General features: G+C 41.6%; 2 protein-coding genes across 8 annotated transcripts; both read left to right on the top strand.

Annotated features, from left to right (window-relative positions):
- The first annotated feature begins 317 nt into the window (after positions 1-317).
- cep152 (centrosomal protein 152) lies at positions 318-14,874 on the top strand. Of its 7 annotated transcripts, none has more exons than XM_053885605.1 (28): positions 318-631; positions 711-804; positions 3,464-3,573; positions 4,064-4,118; positions 4,198-4,488; positions 4,611-4,752; positions 4,949-5,089; positions 5,169-5,308; positions 5,389-5,589; positions 5,649-5,796; positions 5,860-5,951; positions 6,037-6,200; positions 6,326-6,539; positions 7,712-7,816; positions 7,893-8,023; positions 8,092-8,220; positions 8,288-8,423; positions 9,136-9,318; positions 9,400-9,663; positions 9,748-9,879; positions 9,941-10,579; positions 10,647-10,722; positions 10,797-10,961; positions 11,286-11,370; positions 12,209-12,288; positions 12,515-12,659; positions 12,741-12,844; positions 13,876-14,873. In XM_053885605.1, exons 2-28 carry the CDS (start codon positions 718-720, stop codon positions 14,547-14,549), a joined length of 4,833 nt encoding a protein of 1,610 aa, XP_053741580.1. In that variant the 5' UTR covers positions 318-631; positions 711-717; the 3' UTR covers positions 14,550-14,873. The 7 variants fall into 7 exon arrangements, with proteins under 7 accessions (XP_053741580.1, XP_053741582.1, XP_053741583.1 ...); XM_053885607.1 differs by having other exon boundaries at positions 6,326-6,527; positions 9,133-9,318; positions 13,876-14,872; XM_053885608.1 differs by having other exon boundaries at positions 9,133-9,318; positions 12,741-12,814; positions 13,876-14,872.
- A 319-nt stretch (positions 14,875-15,193) lies between these two features.
- On the top strand, positions 15,194-20,916 carry LOC128770765 (long-chain fatty acid transport protein 2-like). The gene is made up of 10 exons (XM_053885611.1): positions 15,194-15,768; positions 16,854-17,063; positions 17,437-17,592; positions 18,551-18,675; positions 18,740-18,934; positions 18,999-19,089; positions 19,326-19,524; positions 19,597-19,694; positions 19,971-20,101; positions 20,176-20,916. Exons 1-10 carry the CDS (start codon positions 15,315-15,317, stop codon positions 20,350-20,352), a joined length of 1,836 nt encoding a protein of 611 aa, XP_053741586.1. The 5' UTR covers positions 15,194-15,314; the 3' UTR covers positions 20,353-20,916.
- The last annotated feature ends 7 nt before the right edge of the window (positions 20,917-20,923 follow it).

The following is a 20,923-nucleotide window of genomic DNA, read 5'->3' as shown; positions in this document are numbered from 1 at the left end:
TGTTCATTTTCATTACATTGTGCGGAACCCAAACTCTGGGAGTTCAGACTAAACTCATTAAGACATCAACTATATAGTTAATTCTTCCGATTTACTGTTTGTTACCATGGAAACTAGGGAAGCCACGTACCAAGTAGTTTATTATCTTTCAATAAAGTGCATGAAATTTTACAATTCCAACCTGAAAATGCTGAATATTACATTAGTAGACGTTTTCATAACGTGACTATACTCCTGTTTTTATCTTCAACTGGTGTATGTTTTTGCCCAGTCTTTTGGCGCTGCCGGCGCGCGGGACTTTTCAAAGTGGGCGAGTCTCCAGATCTTCGAGACAACAAGCAGCCGGTTAGCGAAAGTTAGCAGTTACGGTAGCTTCAGAAGCGGGTTATACCCAACGTTTAAACAGTAGCCGTTCGTTGTCGCTCGGTTGGCTAACTAACGTGCATATTGACATAGCGGAACATGTGCATTGCTCAGGGGAGGTTTGCTTTTCATCGTTTGGAATCACTTAGCTGAGCTAACGGGTTAGCTAGCCTCACTGCGTTGTCACCCAAACATGCTCGGCTCTTCTTGAAACGCAAAGCGTTGCTTGAAAACACAGTGGAGTACCTTCGTAGCAACCTAACAGAAGGTAAAACGGCTACCAACTGAACTGTAGATGTAAATATTTAATTGTTAACTTGTTAGTCTATGTCTTGATCTATTTGCAGCTCCATCATGTCCATTGACTTTGACAGTGCTGCTCTTCAAACCCAACACGATGAAGAGGAGTACGACCAGGAGGACTACGCAAGGGAGCAAGAGGTACACAAGTCTGATCTTGCACGGTGACAGCGTCGTTACAGCGGCTCTGGTGTTAACTGACGTTGTAGGCATGTGTTGGCTGTTCGTTTGGGTTACATTTAACCCCGGTCAACCTGCGGGTGGTGAAGAGATGGCAGATTATTTAGGCAGTTAAACAATTGAAAATAAAAAGTAGTTACGGTGGGTTGTTTGTTCTTTTTTTCTCACCTTGGAAATTCTAGTGCACTCCGCAGACATAATTATTCATCTTTTGCTAGAAATCTGAAAGAAATGTGTTTGGTAATTTAATAAGGTTTAGTCCTTGCAAAGAAACCAAAGACCTTTCGTTTCTGACATGTCTACTGCTACAAACTACTGTGTTGGGTGTTACTACTGCTATAAATTTGAAAACAAAAATGTTGGTCAAGAGATTAATGCCTTTCTTTTGTCCACTGATCATCTCCTCACACTGACATCTGTCACTTCAGGACATAGTAATAATAATAAAGCTCAACTTATGCAGTGCTTTTTAGAGCAGTGATTCTTAGCCATAGGGCCGGGGTCCATGGTTAGGCCACGAGCGCCTCCTACAGGGCTGCTAAAAGTTTTTTTTGTTTTACACCTTTGTGGCCGTGAGAGGCTCAGTTTTAATACATTAGCCACATATGGTGGCAGTAGTGTGTCACTCAATTGACTGGACAGCTGCAAATCTGTGCTAGTGAACAACTATGGATAAGTTCTTAAAATGAAAAAATGATAAAGAAAGTGATGGCCTCTGGCTTCTGCAAATTAATTTGAACATTTTTTGGCAATACTTTCATATACACTTTACTTATCTTCTTTGGAGTTTAAATAAAATGTATTATTTTTATTTTATGATATTTAGACATGTTTTTTTATATTTATGTTATTCAGAATTTCATTCAGTTTTTACAATTTTCTCGACAGTTTGCGTCAAGTGTGTTTTTTTTTTTTTTTTAGTAAATTTGATGAGTATGACTGGCATCTGGTGCTACTTGTTTGACTTTTCGGTGACAAATAAATATATTTGCAATGATCACATGGTTTCATGTAATTTCACATGGTTTTGGTTTGTTTCCGTGTAAGTAGATTAAACATGGTTGTTAATCACAAATTAAATCAAGAGTAATGAATCTGTTCTATTGAATGGGCCCCGGGCTCATTTGTTCTGGGAAATATGGGCCCTGAGATCAAAAAGGTTAAAATCCCCTGTTTTAGAGCACTGTTCACAAAGGGAATCAGATTCAGGCCGCCCTGGAGTCAGCAATGTTAAAAGCACTGTTTAGTTCAACTGATGGACACTGGTGTATATTTGAAACTAAAGGTGTTGCAGTAGATATCAGCTTGTGAAGAGTACATTGTTTTAACATTGCATTTTCTTCAGACAAGTGGTTCCTTACTGTCCACAACTATTGAAACATTAATATCAATCAATCATTAATAAAATCATGTAAATACATCCAGCCATAATTTTTTTTAGAAACTGTTGAGGTAGTATTTAATGTTTTACAATGTGTTGAAAGGTCTATATTCCTCTTTGTGGTTCTTATTTTAAGTTGTTTTCCACTACAGGCCTTTTGAGAATTGTTACAAGTAGTACAAGTAGTATTTAAGCACCGCCTCTTTTGTTTTGATAGACAGGCCGTGTTGCTAATCATGCATGCTCTGAGTTGCACCATCAACCGGTTCTATTTTTAGCCTGAAGAAACCCTTTTTCAGGTGTGTCTTGCAGAAACCAACACAGCCATGTGGTTCGGCCTCTTCAAGTTATTTATTCCCTATCTTTGTTCTTGACCTATTTAAGATGTTATTCGTAAGAACGAAGCGTCTCCCTCTGTCGCTACCCTATTTGCTCTATCCAGATTTTTCAACTGTAATTTCCAATCTTTTTTTTGGCTGTGTTTATTATTCTCAGGCTGCTCAAAAGGACAATGTTGTCAGCCAGTAACTGGAATGTTTCTGCTCCAGTTAACTTTGCTATATGTTTTCTTTGAACAATGGAGGTCTTTTTGGAGGCAAATGCAGTGATACTGCTGGGGAGTCGACGGCATACTTCTCACTCTTCGGATGCTTCACACGATGATAGTCAAGGCTTGGGAGTTATCATGCCACTGAGAGCTGAAGTAAAGGCTCTTTTTTCAGTCTGGGTCAATGTGTAAAGGGGATAGTATGGGTCCTTTAGTGGAGGATTCGGTGGAGGACTTGAGGAATATTCAACAATCTCTGTGGGAAGTAAGTTTTTGCCTTTGCTTGTTCCACCATCCAGTAAAACCAGATCTGTTCAGTGTTTTTAGTGTTTGGTTTTGTGGATATTTTGGTCTTGTTTTCGTGGTGACAAACTTTTCTCTCTTCATACTTTACAACATCCGTTGGATCAATGTGTCTTCTTGAATAGAAATAATGCTCTCTAGATTCTAATTGTGGTCTGAGTGAGATGTTTAAAATATTTAATTAAGTTGGGGAAAAAAGGTTCATACTACATATATCATCATTTTAACATTGTATAACTAATATTAATGTGACCACTCATGGATTCACAATCTTATCTTGGCATTTGGTTTCTCAGGTTTCAAAGATTTATTTTGTTTGCATGTTGCTTTATTACTCTGTTGCCATGCAACCCTGGTGACTCATTTCCATGTGCTATTTTTTTCTGCAGCTGCACAAATTGCTAACAGACCTGCCAGATGACATGCTGGAGGACAGCCAAGACTCCTCCTCTCCAGAGCTCGAGTACTCCACCTGCAGCAATAAAAACCCTGGAAACAGGTATCGTCCGTGCTCTTGTATTAATTTGAGTTTCTGGGAGGCATTCGTAGATGCATTTATTAATACAAATACCGAACTTATTGAACTTTCTTTGGGAGGATTGTGTTCACAGCTTTGTCTTTGCATAGATTAAATGCTTGTTATGTCAGGGTGAAGTTCAAACCTTGACTACCAAAGATAACACACTGCCATTTTATGATTGTGTAAGAAATATATGATAAGCTTGTTTCAATCTGTGCTGTAAAACTGTTATCACTCATGGAAAATCATTTAGAATATGAGCCTAAATTTGTTCAACAACATCCTTTTTTTTCAGTCAATAGGGATTTTTGTTAAGTTGTTAAGATAGTAGTTAAAATGCTTTAGTAAATGGTATGTATCCTTGATACACTTGCGATTGATAATCTTTTGAAACAAGTTATTACATTATTTTTTTAATCTTACTTAAAAGGCACATTTACATTGTAATTACTTTTCAATCTCATTCCAGTCCGCAGTGGAATCACCAATGGTCAGACAGACAGAAGCCCATCTCTAACGACCAGGCATGTTTTTCAGAATTTACTCTTCAATTTATTTTTTTTTTCATTGGAAGAAATAATGCATCATTATCTCAATCCACAGAACTTTCCTGCTGAGTACAGTCAAGCCCCGGGCCCATATCCCTATAGAGATGAAGGGGCTCCACTTGGCGGGATTAATTCTCACCCTCACACAAAAACACTGCCTCCGACCTGGAACCATCAGTCACAGGGTCAACGATTCATCCACACCAGTGCAGACAAATCCATTTTGTCGAACGACTTCTCAACAGATGAGACATATGAGTCTCATACTTATCCTGTTGTCAGCAGCAACCAAGGGGTCTTTAATAGAGATGAAGGACGTGGAGAAGACTGTGGGGATCAAATTCAGGTCGGTATTCATTAAGTTGTTTTTGCTAAACCTATCATACCGTAGCATTACATAGTTCCCTCCGTCTTTTTAAATCTAAAATCATGTTAAAATTTCACAGCAATATCTTTTTTTGTGTCTAGCAGATGAACGCAGGTGATGGGGACAGAGGCTCAGATCAATACAAGGCCAGCTACAACTCTCGCCACCCTGCTCACCAAGCATTTAATTCCCAGGAACAGCAATTGGACCATTTACAGAGAGAATTCCTTGACTCAACGCAAAGTAAGTTTTACAAACATTACTCACCCATTTGTTAGCCAGCTGTGGATTTTAACACACTTTTTGACCTATGATGAGTTCACTTCCTAGCTGCTGTTGTTATCCTGCCAAGCTAAAAACACTGCATTGTGAACTCTTGATTTGAAGTGGTGTTGTCGAGCATGCAATACGACACATATTTTGTGGTCTTTATCAAAAGAAACCGCAGAAAAAGAGCAGCTTGCCCAGCTGAAGATTTTAAACCAAGCTCAACAAAGACAAATTAAAGATATGGAGCAAAAAATGGAGGACTCTATGCGAAGCCATAGATACCTGGAGCATCAGTACACAATGATTAAAGGTATGTGTTCATCATAAAATCTGCTTTGGACAACTTTACTCACTTATAAAATATAAAATGATTTGTACAACGTTTGTAGATGACAGAGATGGACTTGCAGCCAGTCTTAAAGAATCAAGTCGACTCGTTCAAGAGTACAAGGAAAGAGAGCTCAAGATGCAAAAAATACTGAAAACAATGGAGCAACAAATTCAAACTTTGGATGAAAGAGATCAGGAGGTAGGGGGCTTATAAACATTGAATGTTAAGTATAGTTAAAAAAAATACATTTTGTGTTTGATTTTAAATTGTTTCATCAGCATGTTGAGAAGCAAAGGGTCGCTGAGGCAGCAGTCGACAGCCTTAAGCAGCAGATGCTGGAGATGTGTCGCTCTGACACGCTTTCAAGATCACGGGAGCAGCACAATCGAGACATGGAGGTCTTGAAAGAGCAGCATGAAATGGCACTGTTAAACTTGGAGCAGAAGCTGGACTCAACCTCTCATGCTCTAAAGGAGCAGGTCAGTATTGAAAGTTGGAATAACCGTTGATGAAATAACAAATGTATATTTTGTTTCAGAGTGAAATTGCTCAGCGTCTGCGTGAGCAGGTGAAGCATACTGAGCGTCAAAGGGAAGAGGATCAGCTCGACAGAGCCAAAGTTGTTAATACACTGAGTCAGCGCCTGGAAGAGAGTCAACAACAATGTGCCAAACTGCTGCAGACAAGTAGATCAAATATTTAGGAAATGATTAAGTACAGTTACTTACCAAAATGTTCCGGTTTTGTAGGTTCTGTGCAGGACATGAGTCAACTGCAAATCAAACTCCAGCAGGCTCTGTCAGCGAAGGTACTCAGTGATAACATGAATAGAGTCTTACAGGTTTGTTGCCTCTCGACTTGTTTTTTTTATTTCAGAACTCAATCTGTAATACAATATCTTTAACTTCATCCATCTCGCACCAAAGGAGGATCTGGCTGATTTGAAGGAACAGATAACCATGTATGAGTCTGCTGTAAAACATGGTGTCCTTTCATTTGAGACAAATGATGACTGGGAGAACCAGCTGTCGGAATCCTGCTCAGATCTGGGATTAAAGAAAACTAACTGGAAAAACACCAATCTTCACAGGTACACATCACATCATTTTACTCACTATTGAACGCTTTTGTATTTGTATTTCTTGAAACTGTTGGTGCTCACTTTGTGGTACTCTGTCAATCATATATAAATATATTGTCCCCGCTGGTGGTCAGTACTGCTCTGGCCAATCTTCAGGACTCCAAGCTACCAAAAGATGATGCTATACGGCTTCTCCGTGGTGAGATGCAGCGGTGCCTGGCCCATTTGAAGGGAAAACGGGTGAGACTCAGCCAACTGCAGGAAGATCTCCAGCGCTCTCAGGCACAAGCAGCAGAGCTACAAACCAAATTAGAAGAAGCCAAACTTTGCTCCTCAGTGAGTACCTGTGTAAGTGACATGGAAACATCAAGTCCTCAGTTGGTCCATCAGAAAAACAAAAAAACAACAAGGATACGTGTAAAAGAAACGTTAAATTCCTTATCTCTTTTGACTAAAATTTATTCATACATTTAAATGTGCGAAAACCACCTGTCAAAAATCAAACGCTGAATGAAATTTTATCTAGGCAACATGCACATCTAAGGATTTGTAGTCTGTAAAGTTGCTTGGAAGGAACATAAACATTCAGTCCTGATATCAAAAGATGGAATTATGCGTGGGATGGACAATTAGATTTATAGGGTCCTCAAGCACTGTCGTGAGAGGCTGTCAAATATTAAGAACAGAGTCTTATTTTATTGATTGATTTATTTTTATTTGCATTATTATTAAATCAACAACATAATTTCATTGCAAGGAAAAAGACATATTGACGAAGTTAAAACAATGGTAACACTTTAGATTGTGGAGCACATATTGGCTATTAATTAACAAAAAACTTGCTAATTTATAGTCAATACTCTGTAATTATGGTGTTTAGATTGAACTTTCGTTGAGTATTCCAGGGTAAAATGTTGACAGTCTTAACAAGTCACTAGTCAATACTTAATTATCATTAAATACTGGCTAATATACAGTGAATACACATATCGATAAATATTTTTTATCATTTTAACGATTGGCAATATGCTGTAGGTCTTCATATATTCAAATACATATGTAATAGAAGTCTTCTAAAAATATATAAGAATTGTATCAGACACAAATCAATAAAAAGGAGACAATCAATAAAAATGGAGGTGAAATCAAATATAATTCTAATATCATATTAATAATATACATGGTAATGTAACCTTTAGATTTAACGCCTGACCAGAAATGGAAACTGGGTTTTCATAGAAAGATAATTCCAATAATTGTCAAGTGTTTTGAACAGCAAACTAATAAAATAATATATAAAGTAAAAAAATAATAATATTGAACGATGTCCTGAGGCTGACCCCGGGCCGACTTCTGTAATGGAGAGAAGTTGCTCATAATGTTGATAGTTCAGCTGTTTTTTTGTTTGTTTGTTTTTTTTTTCAAGAGCACATGTAGCGTTATCGTGGCAGTATTTTCCTCAGTTAGCAATTTAATTTAGTGTGCAGTGTGACTCATGGCAACCTATTTTGTGTCCACAGGTCAGAGAAACCAGCCAGACGGAGCAACATCAACTGAGTGGACAGTCGCAAAATGAGTTATTGAAGCTACAGGAAGACAAGAGGAACTTGCAGGAGCAAGTGGAGGTTGGTCGGCTGATGAAAATATTTGTTGTTGGATGTTGGATATTGTAAAATCCTCCGCTCATTGTTGAAACTTCAGTTGCTCAAGAAGAAAATCATTGAGCTCAAACAGAGTGAGGACAAAGTCCGTGGTGCAAACGCTGAATTGTGCACCAAGATGAGGGAGATGATCCAAGAGCTGGACCAAGAGAAGCAAGAGGCGGCTCAAAGGTTCGGTGTTTCTGCTCAAGACCATTGAGCCGAATGGTACCGTTCATGCATTCCTTTTCTTTACTTAGATCCGAGCGCATTCATCAGCAGTTCAGAGATGATGTGGTGAACAAAGTGAAATCAGAGCTCATGCAGGAACACGACTCTCAAATGCAAATGCTGAGAGCTCAACATGATCAGGCCATTCAACAGATGCAGTGAGTCCCTTCCTAGACTGGTAATCAAAGTGTTTGAAAAATGTGATTCTCACTTCTCTTTGAACAGAACACAGCTTTCTGATGCCAATGACAAGATGTCTGCTGTCCAAGAGTGTTACATATCTGTCTGCAAGGAGAAGGACATGCTGGAGGAGAGCCTGCGGAACCAAGAGGAGGAGGGAAGGATGATGAAAGAAACGGAGGTAGAACAGTTTCTATGTTATGCATTGTGTGATGGATTCAAACTGTTAATCATGAAATACCACTGAATTCTATGCAATGCAACAATAATGAAGCCATGATCTATAATAGTCTTTCAGATGTCAAGTCATTTGTCATGTAAGACATTTACACTGTGTTACAGGGAAAACATACATTTGAAACATACATTCATTCATCCAGGACTATGAATGAGGAAGAAGCTGGCAGGCTGACTATCAAATATGAACATAAATTGTAGTGAAGTACAGCAGGGGTATGGTTGACATTAATTACTAATATGATTGGCCACTTGTCGATGAAGTAATGGGGATCGAGTGGTGTTAAGGTTTTCAATGAGCTGTGTTCTTGTTTGAGGTTAGATGGATCAGTAGTTTGGTCAGCTGCGATGTACAGTGTAGCTGCTACTTAAAGTTCTTGGAAAAATGTCTTTTGTGAACCTGAACCTGAGCTTTGCCTTTGAATTTCTGGGGCAAAATAGAAAATTTAAATGACTGACAGGCCACAGAGTTATTCCATGATGACCAACACAGAGTGTCAGCGGTTATGTAATATACTGCAGGAGTGTGCTGTTGCAAGCGATCTGATATGAAGCTCTTTTTGTTTGTGGAACATTTTGTAATGCATTTTTTATATTAAAAAATACATTTCCCTGTTTAATTAAAAAGCATTGTCTTGTTTTCTAACTGTCAGAAGAAGTTGAGGGAGGGAAGACGAGCATCATTTGACAAACTGAAGACAGAGCTTGAGGCTCAACATCAGGCCACATTATTGGAGCTTAAATCTCTCTGGACCAGGGAGAAGGAGACTGAGATCCAGAAGCAGGTGGACTCTCATGTAGACTCTGCTGAAGCCAGGTGGAATGAGGAAAGGCTCCAGGTTATTATCCTTATTATCATGTTGTTTAGTTTGTTTAAATATGAAGAAAGCTTTCATATAATCTTTGTTTTTCTGCTGCAGTTGGAGAGAACCTGGTCACAGCGTCTGGAGGAGGCCAGCAGAGACAAACATTCCCCACTAACCATGGATGGAAGCAGTCAAACAGACGAGGTGAAGGGAAACAGTGTGACCATAACAGTTGAGGAGCTTGAGTCAAAACTCTTGGCCCAGAAACTGCGCCTGCAACAGGAAGCTGACAAAGTGAAATGTAAAGCTGTAAATGAAGCACGAAAACAAGTGGAGAGAGAGGTTCATGAGAAAAACTTGGAGGAGATGGCCAAACAGGTCAGTGAAGACATGTAAACTCGAATTTAGGTTTTAACTTTAGTGGCTACGTCAGGTTTACTGTGTCATTTGCTGTTGTTGCAGGTAGAGGGAGCAGTGACTCGTGCTTACAATCGCTGGATTGAGGATTTGACTTCCTTACCCGAGTATCAGAGCTGTTTGGAGGCAGAACGGGATAAGTGGGAAGAACTGAGTACAATACAAACAGCACAGAAGGTAAAGATCTTTGTAAATTTATGTTTGACACGTTGACAAAAGATCTGTGTTGTTTTGCAAGGTATCGCTGGCAGTCAGAGAAGCAGAGGAAAGGTGGCGCCAGAGGAGAAGCATTAACCCAAAAGAGCAAAGCTCTGAATCTCAGGTGGTTGTTGATCTTCAAGAAGAGATTGCAAAACTCCAGGACCAGCTAGAAAAGATGAGGAAGGAACAAGAGGCTCTGCTGAAGGCTGAGCTGGCTGGAGCGAGAGCAGCCTGGAACCAGAATAAACAGCAAGAGATCTCCAACATCCGACTCCGCTGTGAGCAGGTTTACCAGAGCAGGCTTCAGGAGCAGCAGAAAAAGCTGCAGGAAGCTTTGCAGAAAGCTACAGAAGAAGCCAAGCTCCAGCAGAAGGAGCTGCTGCTCCAGTTAGAGACCAAGTTTCGGCAGACAACTCTAGTCAGAGAGGAGGAATGGAAATGTCAGCAAGTGAAGAAGGAACAAGATCTAAGACAACAAATAGAGGAGGAGTTCTTGAGGAAGCTCCGGTCTGCTCTGGTAGAAGTTCAGATGCATATTGTCAGAGAGCCTAATGATGAGGTTCCTGATGAAAGTAGAACCAGCATATCTGGAGGGAGCATATGCGACATAGTCCATGTGTCCTGCAAAAAACTGGTCGACAGAGCAGTTTCCCAGGCAAAGAAGGAGTGGAAGAGGGTGAGTTCGACCCATTCAAACATGTTAAATATTCACTTCTCAGCTCATGTATCTGGTGTCCTCGTAGATAAATGAGGAGCGGTTGAGTCACGTCCTAAAAGAGACTCAGCAGCAACATGAAAGAGAAATCAACCAAATAGAAAGTATGTCATCGATTGATATATGAAAAACATCCTTCCTAGCAACAGAAGTTGATATCATATTGTTGATTGTCTAGGTTCTGTGGTCCAGAGGGAGCAGGCCCGCTGTCGGAAGGAGTGTGTTGAGACAGCCAAGAAGCTTCACAGGAAAAACCAGGAGCTCCAGAAACACCTAGCAAAAGCTTGTCGTCAACTCCAGCAGACTGTCCGAGATCACAAAACTACAGTGCAGAAGCTCAAAGGTACATCAGAGCTGTGTGTGTTTTCGGCTCCCTCAAGGTAGTGTTGTAGCCAAGACCGTGCTGAGACCAGTGTGTCTATATGACGAGGAGAATTCTGCTTCTGTATTGTGTATTCAGTTTGGTCTTGGTCTCTGTATGCTCAGGTCTGTCGACATGGTCTTGACTCGAACATTACCTCAAGGTGTAAAGTGGAATCTGAATCTTCTTGACTTATTATCTGACAATAGAAAATGATTTGCACCTCAAGTGATTTATTTGGTCTAGTTTTGATCTGCACATGGTCCTCGTGCGTGAGTTGATATGCTGCATTGGTGTATTTTGCAGATGAGCATGAAAGCAGCTTAGAAAAGTTGCGGGATGAACATCTCCAGCAGCTTGAGGAAGCAAAGCGTCAACAAGAAACTTCAGGGTTTGTTTCTTTTTATCTTCATCGCCAGACAAATCTAGTCCAATTCGCCCTTCGTTTTTTCATTCAATTGGTTTCATTCCTACGGAACCGTGAATCCATTGTTCTTGCCATTGCTCTTAACAATCTTTGTGCTTGCTTGGAGATGCAGGTACATTTTATGAGTGCTGAAGTGTGATGTCTTGGTCAGAGAAAAATGTGTTAGCTGCCCCACACATTGAATAATGGCAGATGGTCCTGAGGAAAGGTCTTTTTTTCATTTATCAAATCCTCATGGAAACAAAAAGACATCAATATGTATATTTTACATTTTATGTTGGTCACTGAAAAGTTAGGAAGCAGTAGGACATTTGTCCTGAGTGTGTTCATGAACAAATCATGCTGCACAGATGTCGGTGAAGGGTCACATATTATGAACTCCTCGCTCCTTAGAGATATATATTTACATTGGATGATATTAACATGCCTTTATGGTGTGATATGCTTCTCATCAATGCGCACTTGAGAGTGATCTGAAAACACCTCTTTGCTGAATTCACAGCATCCTAAAAGCTGATTGGTGTAATTATATAGTTTCAGGCCACTTTTGAAAGTCAATGTTGCGAGTTAATAGGTATCTGCTGAGTAACTGGAAACCTGAAGCTGTCAAGGCTCTGCTCCTTTTTGCTCACTATTATTTTTGGTTTTGTAGGTGTTTTTATGTGTTATTTCTTGGGTTAACTCTGTTTACGTTTCATGTTTTTGAAGGCAGGTGACAAGTGCCGTGTGCTGTTAGTTTGTTTTTCCTTCCTGGTTACAGAAACTGCGTTAAATAAGTCCAACGGATGTTGTTACTCCTCAGGGCTTCAGAATTACAAAGACTTCAGCAAAGCCTTGAAGAGAAGAAGCAGCAGTACTTGAGGACTGTGGAGAAAATCAGAGGTCAGTCATTTTAATTAATTTTCATATCACAAATGTGGTAGATGAATGTGAAAGAAAGTCTGCTGGATCTAATGCTACAGTTTTGACATTCTCAAACATTTCAACAAGAGTTCTGTCTGAGCATTTATATAAAACAAAATCCAGTTTGTTGACTCAGCTGACATGAGTGATGCTATCATTTTGCTTGCTGGTGCACGGATAAGATTGATGCTTCTCTTTCTGGCAGGAGACATGGCGCGTTACCTTCAGGAGAGTCGCGAGCGAGCAGAAGAGATGTTACAGAAGGAGAGACACGACGCGGCCCGCCAGATGAGGCACTACTACCTGAGCTGTGTGCAGGAGCTACTGGAGGACGGAGGGAAGGCGACAGGGCAAGTCACCAGCTTCTAGTGCACTTTATTTCTTTCAGTTATGAAAGTGAAGACACTCATCAATGTTTGTTCCGTTTGCAGGGCAGAGAAGAAAATAATGAATGCTGCCAGCAAGCTCGCAGCCATGGCCAAAATACTGGAGACGCCTCTCAAGAGTAAGTCTGGGAAGAACTGCTGCTTGACAAGTGAGTTGGTGACCTGTTTTCTTGCCAGCCGTGTGATGGATAGATGATGATGTACATATTTCCTTTACTTGATAGTACCATCTCACACATTGTTTAATGTTAGTCTTTCCATTTCCCAAATATCAGTCAGCAAAATGAAGACAGATATCGCAGACACTTTTTGTGTTTAAGGTCCTGAAACGGATCTAGGATAGTTCCACATTAACTCGCCGTCTACGTCCTTTCTGGTCACGCATCTCTGTGCATGTCCTCATCTACCACATCCGCCCTTTGCTCTTCGGCCAACACAGGAAATCCATTCAGTCGCATTTAACATGCATGACTGCAGTATAGAAATGTTTGACGTAAAACATTCAAATTGATATATGTCTATTCATTACTCTAGTTTTGCCTTTAAATATGAATTATGCCCATCTACTTCCTATATTGCAAAGGTGAGAAAAAGCCTGGCTTCGCTGCCTGTTTTGCCCATGATATTGATTCCCAATATATTCAACAGTTCCAAAGACCTTCCTTCATTGATGATTTATATTGAGAATCTTTAACTATAATTTATCTAAAATGAAATAATACACAACCAAAAAGATACTGTCAACCTTATAACATCATCAGTTTTTACAGTATTTCATAGCAAAATCTAGTTGTATTTGTTTTTCCCTGTTCATCTGGCTCAACATCCCCGTGGCTCTGTGGGAGATATAACTTCGCCCCTACACTGCATACCTGACTTTCTTCTACATTTGTTATCTTTTCTTGCCACATCAAACTCCTCTCCATGTTCTAGCTTGATCATTTTCCCTAGTTACGTAATTTCAAAGCTGCATGTGCTTGGATGAGATTCTTAAAAAATGCCCATGAATCATCAGCTTTAGCACAAGTTCTGCTTTCCAAAAATGTTCGAGGAAGTGGAGCCTCTTCTTTTAAGCTGATGTTGCTGAGCATCAGGATGCCTGCGTCAACTTGTCGATATGAGAGTGCAAAAGCGGCAGATAATGTTGAAATCTGATTGTTTGCTCATGTACTTTCATCAGTTCCTGACTTCCCTGATGATGGGAACATAGGATTACCAAAAAGCATCTCCACACAACTGGGTCTTTTGGACACCCGGGCACAGGTCGTCCAGGACAAGCAGAATCCTCTGAAGCAGCAACAGAGTTCTACATCTGAGAGTGGGATCTCAGCTGAAACAGGAAGTAAATCCCAGGCCTCCTCTTACACGCAGCTCCTCAAAACTTCCCCCAGTGTCGCACTGAAGAGTAAAAGTAGAAGCAGACTAACATACAGGTCAGGAGGTCAAGCCTTCCTCACCCAGGAGCTTCCTGTTAGAGATAACAAACACACGGACTGGAGCGCAAGCAGCAGTGACTCGGACCCCAATATCCGACTTCCCAGACCGCCTCTCTACGGAAGGAATGTAGACCCTGTCAGGCCTTTTTCATTGTCCACTGCGTCTGCTGCTGACTTCCGAGAGATGGGTGATCTAACGTCAAACTCCTCTGACCTGACTGTTTACAAAGACTTCATGGAGAAGATGGCTCAGACCCAAACTCATCCCAAAGCAATGGGGAGCTTGCACAGAGAGCCCACTCCCGGTTCTGAGGCTGAGCGGCAGCAGGCTGTTGACTCTAGACCTCAGTTTTCCGAGCTGAGGCGATGCCAGCAGCAGGACAGCGGATTTGACAGTCCAGTGTATCACAAAAAATAGTTCCACTGAAGTGATTTTCAGATTCACATGGTGCCTTGACTCAAGTGTATATGGTTTACATGTTAAACAGCCTCTATGGATGGTTCGTGTGTATGTGCGTGCGCCCAGAACAGAAGGATTTCAACCAGATTTCTCTTTGGATCACCTTATTCTGGAAGTTTTTTTTTTTCTATAATCCCAAAAATGTGCTGCAGTATCTGTTTCTGCTGAGGACATTTTGAGGAGAGAATAGCTGCAAATGTTTGGCTTGTTGACGGACTATTTTTATATTTTTGTTATGTTTTTATAACGTGCTGTTGTCACAGTGTACACGTGTGTAACGTCTTATTTTAATGTCTAATAAATTAAATGACTTCATTTTTATATATTGAGCTGTGGTAGAAATATGACGCATGATGATGGGTACAAGTTTGTTTTTTGGTCCTTGTTTTGTTTACAGTTTACAGCCTGGAGGTGACACTTTGAGTGCATTGAGGATCTGACTTTGAGTGATTTGTCTTCTGGCCAGGACAACAAGGGCATCCAAGTAGAAACTAAATAGTTATCATGAAGACATTTGCTTTAAATTTGTTGAAACTGATTTGATCTGATCCGCCCCCTCCTCTCCCCCGCCCTGCAGGTATACTTATTTGGAAAACCTGATAGAACTTTGGACCCACCTGCATATTTTAACTTTCTTTTTTTTTTTAGTTTCAGTGAGTAAGCAGAGAAGAGGGTGGATCAACAGAGTTAAGAGATCAGATTCTGTCCAGCACGCGCGCGATCATGCTCTGGTGGTTGTTACCTGCAGCGGCCGTCTGGATCTTCTTCCACTACCGCTACTTCTTCCAGGATGTCCTGAGCGTTCTGACCAAACTCCGAATCTACCGGAGGCTCTTAAAGTATGGGGAAACCAACTACACTGTCCTGGAGCGCTTCGTGGACGCGGTGAAGGCGCACCCGCAGAAACCCATGCTACTGTTCGGCGGTGAGACGTTCACGTACCGGGAGGCAGAGCAACTCAGCAACAGGGTCGCCAGAGTGCTGCTGCAGACCGGCCATGTGCAGCAGGGAGACACGGTGGCCGTGATGGTGGGGAACCAGCCCATGTTCGTGTGGCTCTGGCTGGGTCTGGTGAAGCTGGGTTGTTCTGCTGCCTTGCTCAACATCCACGTCAGGTCCAAATCTCTGCTGCACTGTTTCAACTGCAGTGGAGCCAAAACTCTGCTGGTGGCTGCAGGTCGGTGCCTCACACATACTGGTGCAAACATACAGTAAATCTGATGCTGCCATTCTCCCCGCTCAACGGAGGCTATTATGAAAGCGCCTCGCATGTAATCACACGCCCCCTTTCACCACATGTGGTTTCTGTATATATTCTGTTATTCATACAAAAATGTATCCCAATTTCATTGATGTATTCCAGACGTTTCTTACGTGAACTTGCAAATTCATCCTGCATTAAGTTCGATTCGGCTTGATGATAAATTTAAAACTATTTCCAATTCAATCGTTTTTCATAATTCTAGAAACACGACACGTTAATCATTAATTCGACTTTCTCCCCCATGCAATAACAACACACTAGTTCCGCTCTTGTTGATGACGTCATATCACACCTGCTGGTTCTTGTGGGCGTGACCAATAGTGTCGCGCTAATGTGATTGGCAGTTACCTGTTGTGGCGCTCAGGCGCCTTATCTTTATTAGTTTGCATTCTAATATGGCAACTCAGGGGGCGGAGGGTCTGCGTCTAATGTAAACAATCCAAATGTATGTGACCACTGAATAGGCAACATAATGTTTTGAACAAAAATATGACAGAGAGACGGACTGAAAAATCTAAAACAGGGAGCTGATAGTTGGTCCCTGTGCGATAAGTTTTGTGCTTCCAGCGATACAATTATGTAATTCCAGTTAGGCATTGACTTGTTCACTACGGCTGTAATTCTCTGGAAATGATGAACTAGGTGAATCAGCACACAGCTGTCGTCCTCCTGTGACCTTTGGGAGTTGTGTAATGTAGAACCAGAGGTGAACTCTGAAACAGAGTCGCTGGTGGCCTTTCACACGTCACATTATTCTGGTCTCTTTTCTTAAACAAAGAATCTCCCGAGTTCATTGATTTCACTCCCAAATAATGTCACATCTGTTTATGCGTATACTGTATGTATTTAGTGATTGCTTGTTTGGCAGTTTCCCTTACTGGCTCAATGTATTGCAACAGACAGCAACATTTGAGCTTCCAACACAAACAAAAAATACCTTCACTCTCACCTTTGCACTGGCCATACAAGCTAAGACTCATCCGTGGTTCTGACTCCAGAGCTGCAGGAGGCCGTGGTGGAGGTTCTGCCCACTCTTCTCCAGCAGGGGGTGATGGTCTACATCCTGGCAGACACCACCAGCGTTGAGGGTCTCCACTCGTTCACAGACAAGATGAACCAGGTCTCTTCAGCCTCCTTGCCCAAAGACATGAGGTCCAGTTTGACGTTGGCAAGTCCGGCCGTCTTCGTGTACACGTCTGGGACAACAGGTGAGCCATGCTTGTCTGTTTTTACATCGTCGCTCAGGCTTCATGTTGTTGTTGGTGCTGGCTGTCTGTGTTGAATGAAGCGCATCTTGGAGCCGTTTTTATATCTAGCACACTGCAGAGTGGTTTATAGCTGATGGGCTCCTCCATGTTTCTTTGGCCGGCAGATCAACAGGGACCAATATGGCACCTTCCTCAAGTATATTAAATTATTAAATTATTTTTAGGACACAGCTTAATTTCTTCTTTTTTTGCATCATGTTCAATATCTCATTATTATTATTATTATTATTTTCACCCATTTATTATTTTCATTCAAATTTTGCGATTTCTGTTTTTCCCTTGGTTACAAACTTTCCAGTGTGTTCTTCCACAGGTCTCCCCAAAGCAGCTCTGGTGACCCACAGCAGGCTCTGGGCGATGGCTCTCCTTCCGTGTGCATCAGGAATGACCAGCCAGGATGTGATTTACACCTGCCTCCCACTCTACCACAGCTCCGCCTTCCTCGGCATGGCTGCGACCATTGAACGAGGTGGTTTTCACCCTGCCATATTCGCCATCTTTCTCCTGACTTGTACTTTTCTTTACTTTATGCCCTTTTATACCTGGTGTCGGAGATTCAGACCTGAAGCTGCAAATTGCTTTGATTTGTCAGAGCAGTCGCTTCAGTTACAAGGCCACAAACCTGAGGTCCAAGGTCAACCTAGTGCATACAAGTCCAGCTTCTATTCACAAATCCCAAATGTTCTCTCAGATTCATCGGAAGTCCTGAAATTCACACGAATGTGACCTGAATGTAAACCACAGTTCACGTGGACTCTCACTATTCAAGTCTTGAAGAGTCACCTCCTAATATTCATAAGCAGGTTTGAAGTTCTTGCCTTCAAATCACAGGCACAACTCAGGTTCTGGTCTTTAGAATAGAGCTCAAGTCGTAGCCTGAAGACGCATGAGGAAGGGTGTTTTTCTAGATGGCTATTTCACACTAACAGACCAGTAAATTATAGCTGCTGAGACTTGGAGTTGAGGACTTGAGACGTGTTTGTACTGTTAGATTGATGCACTTTCTAGCTTGTGACGTGAAGTTTGCAAATTCAGACTCTTCATTTGAAGAGTAGGACGTCAGTACTTCCAGGTATATTGTACTTGAGTACTTGTACTTGAGTAATTGACTTCAGACTTGACTTTCAGAGTCGGACTCGTTTGTGACCTGAGGGCTTTGCCTCGAGACGTTCCAGGGAGATGAGACTTGAAACTTACAGGTCAAAACTTGACTTGTCTGTGACTTGTTTCAGTGGTTTTTCTTGGTTATAACGTAAGGGTTAGGACTTGAGATTTTGGAAACTAGTGACTTGATGGAGGGATGTTTTTGACTTGACGTATAGCTTTGACCTTATGACTCGTTCATGTGACTTGTAGAATGAGACCTGACTCCTGCTTTTGATTTGAGATTGTCTTGTTGGTGACTAGTGGTGATTTCTCCGCTGCAGGAGCAACGATGGCTCTCAGGACTAAATTCTCGGCCTCACAGTTCTGGGACGACTGCAGGAAATACGACGTGACCGTCATCCAGTACATCGGTGAAATCATGCGGTACCTCTGCAACACTCCCCAGGTCAGATCACTTCATCGACCTGTATCACACCTCCTCACAGAATTAACTCCATCCTCACTGACAGAAAGCCAATGACCGAAATCACAAAGTCCGTCTGGCTGTGGGAAATGGGATCAGAGCTGATGTCTGGAGGAACTTCATTCAACGGTTCGGGAACATTCGGATCACAGAGTTTTACGGAGCGACGGAGGCGAATGTCTCCTTTTTGAATTTGTATGGAAAGATCGGGGCTGTAGGACGAGACGGATACCTCAACAAGGTAGAACTTATTTTCACGTGTGAGTCTAGTTGTTTTGACACAGAAGGGTTATGTTTTCTTGAAGAAACTGTTTCCATACGCTGTAATCCAATATGACGTCGATAAAGAACAGCCTGTGAGGGACTTGAATGGATTCTGCATGGAGATTTCCAAAGGTGACTCAACCTCTGTCTGTGCTCGATTACTGTGTCTTTTAAATGTAATGTAATTTTGAGATATATATATATATATATATAGATATGACTTGAGATCTTGTGAGGCTGCTCTGTTTTGTGGGTTAACATTATTAGTCCAGAAAGCAGAGTGGAGATATGCGACCTGGGTTTCGAGGCGCTCCAGTAGTTATGTAAACAGAGTCGACTCACTTTCCTCTGTTTCCATCCTCCTTCAGGTGAATCTGGACTCCTGATCAGTAAAATATCACAGAGAGCTCCATTCCTTGGTTACGCGGGAGACCTGAAACAGACAGAGAAGAAGAGGCTGCACAATGTTTTTGTGGAAGGAGACGTGTACTTCAACTCCGGTGACCTGGTTACCATCGATAAAGATGATTTTATTTACTTTAAGGATCGAGTCGGAGACACTTTCAGGTGAGTTCTGAGCAGCTCAACCACTGAGCAAACATCACATCTTCACGTCTTGCTGGTGTTTGATGTCTCCAGGTGGAAAGGTGAGAACGTGGCCACCACTGAGGTGGCAGACGTTCTGTCCAAGGCCGAGTGCATTGCTGAGGCCAGCGTCTACGGAGTGGAAGTTCCAGGTGAGGCACTTGCAACTTGCAATGAGTGACTCATTTTTAAAGTGTAGAACAGTGTTAGCTTTCACTGAGGTTGGAATAGTTCTACATCACACACACTGCCATATAAAGGGTAATGATTCAACGTAAGCAAGTAATTAACAACAGCTGAAACATTCTCATTTCAACATTTAAAAAATGATGCTGAAACAGTGTCACATTAGTATGTCTCATCGTGTTTTTATTTGTTGCTCCTCCACGAGTATGTGTGATCATTTCAACTCCCCAAACCTCCTCCAGGTCAGGAGGGTCGAGCAGGGATGGCAGCTGTTTCCTTAAGAGCCGGACGGGCCTTTGACTCCTCCGCTGTGTTCCAGCACGTGTCGAGCCTGCTGCCCAGCTACGCCAGGCCTCATTTCATCAGGATCCAGGTACGTCCAAGCCTGCCTCCGATACTCACGCAGATTCAGAATGCACTGGTAACAAGCCTGGTGACTGACCGCAGACATCCCTGGAGGTGACCAGCACGTTCAAACACACCAAAGTGAAGCTGACTGAAGAGGGATTCAACCCAAACCATGTCAAAGACCCGCTGTATTTTATGGATGAAAGGGAGAAGATTTATGTCCCACTCACACTGGACGCTTACACTGCAGTGCTATCAGGAAAAATCAGGTTTTGAAATTGAGCCTTTATTGAAAGTGTTAAATCTCTCCAGTCAACATCTTTTTTTTTTGCTCCAAAATCTGTTGAACCATATGCTGTTTTGTAGAACTTGAACTTGTTCAGAATCAAACGTGAGCTTACCAATGTAAAGGCGGAACTGTCTGCACTGTGAGATTCATTTTAAAAGTGAATAATTCTGAAATTATGACGCAAATCTGAGTGTTAAACTGAGTGCTGCTCAGCCTCCTCCGTGAGTACACATTACCTTCAGTGAACCTACTGCAGTGCTGCTGAACTGACTCAATGAAACTCTGAACCAGATGATGTCTGCTGTTGCACATCCATATGTCAATAAGTTGTGGTGCTTCCTTTCGAATGAAAATAAAACAATCATTTATATTTATCAGGCCACATATCTCCCAATGTAATATCCTTCACAACACAGTTTTATATTCTCTGTTTAGCCCCGTCTAGTGGTGACAATCATGCTTGTAAATTAATTTCTGATACATTTCAGCGCCAGACTGTCAGAACTGCTCGAATGCCAGGATCATGTATTAAAGTCACCATGAATCAAAGACATATAT

Source organism: Synchiropus splendidus, chromosome 14 (assembly GCF_027744825.2).
Source record: "Synchiropus splendidus isolate RoL2022-P1 chromosome 14, RoL_Sspl_1.0, whole genome shotgun sequence".
NCBI lineage: Eukaryota > Metazoa > Chordata > Actinopteri > Syngnathiformes > Callionymidae > Synchiropus > Synchiropus splendidus.
The sequence above is the reverse complement of the archived record's forward strand: the minus strand, read 5'-3'. Positions and strand labels throughout refer to the sequence as shown.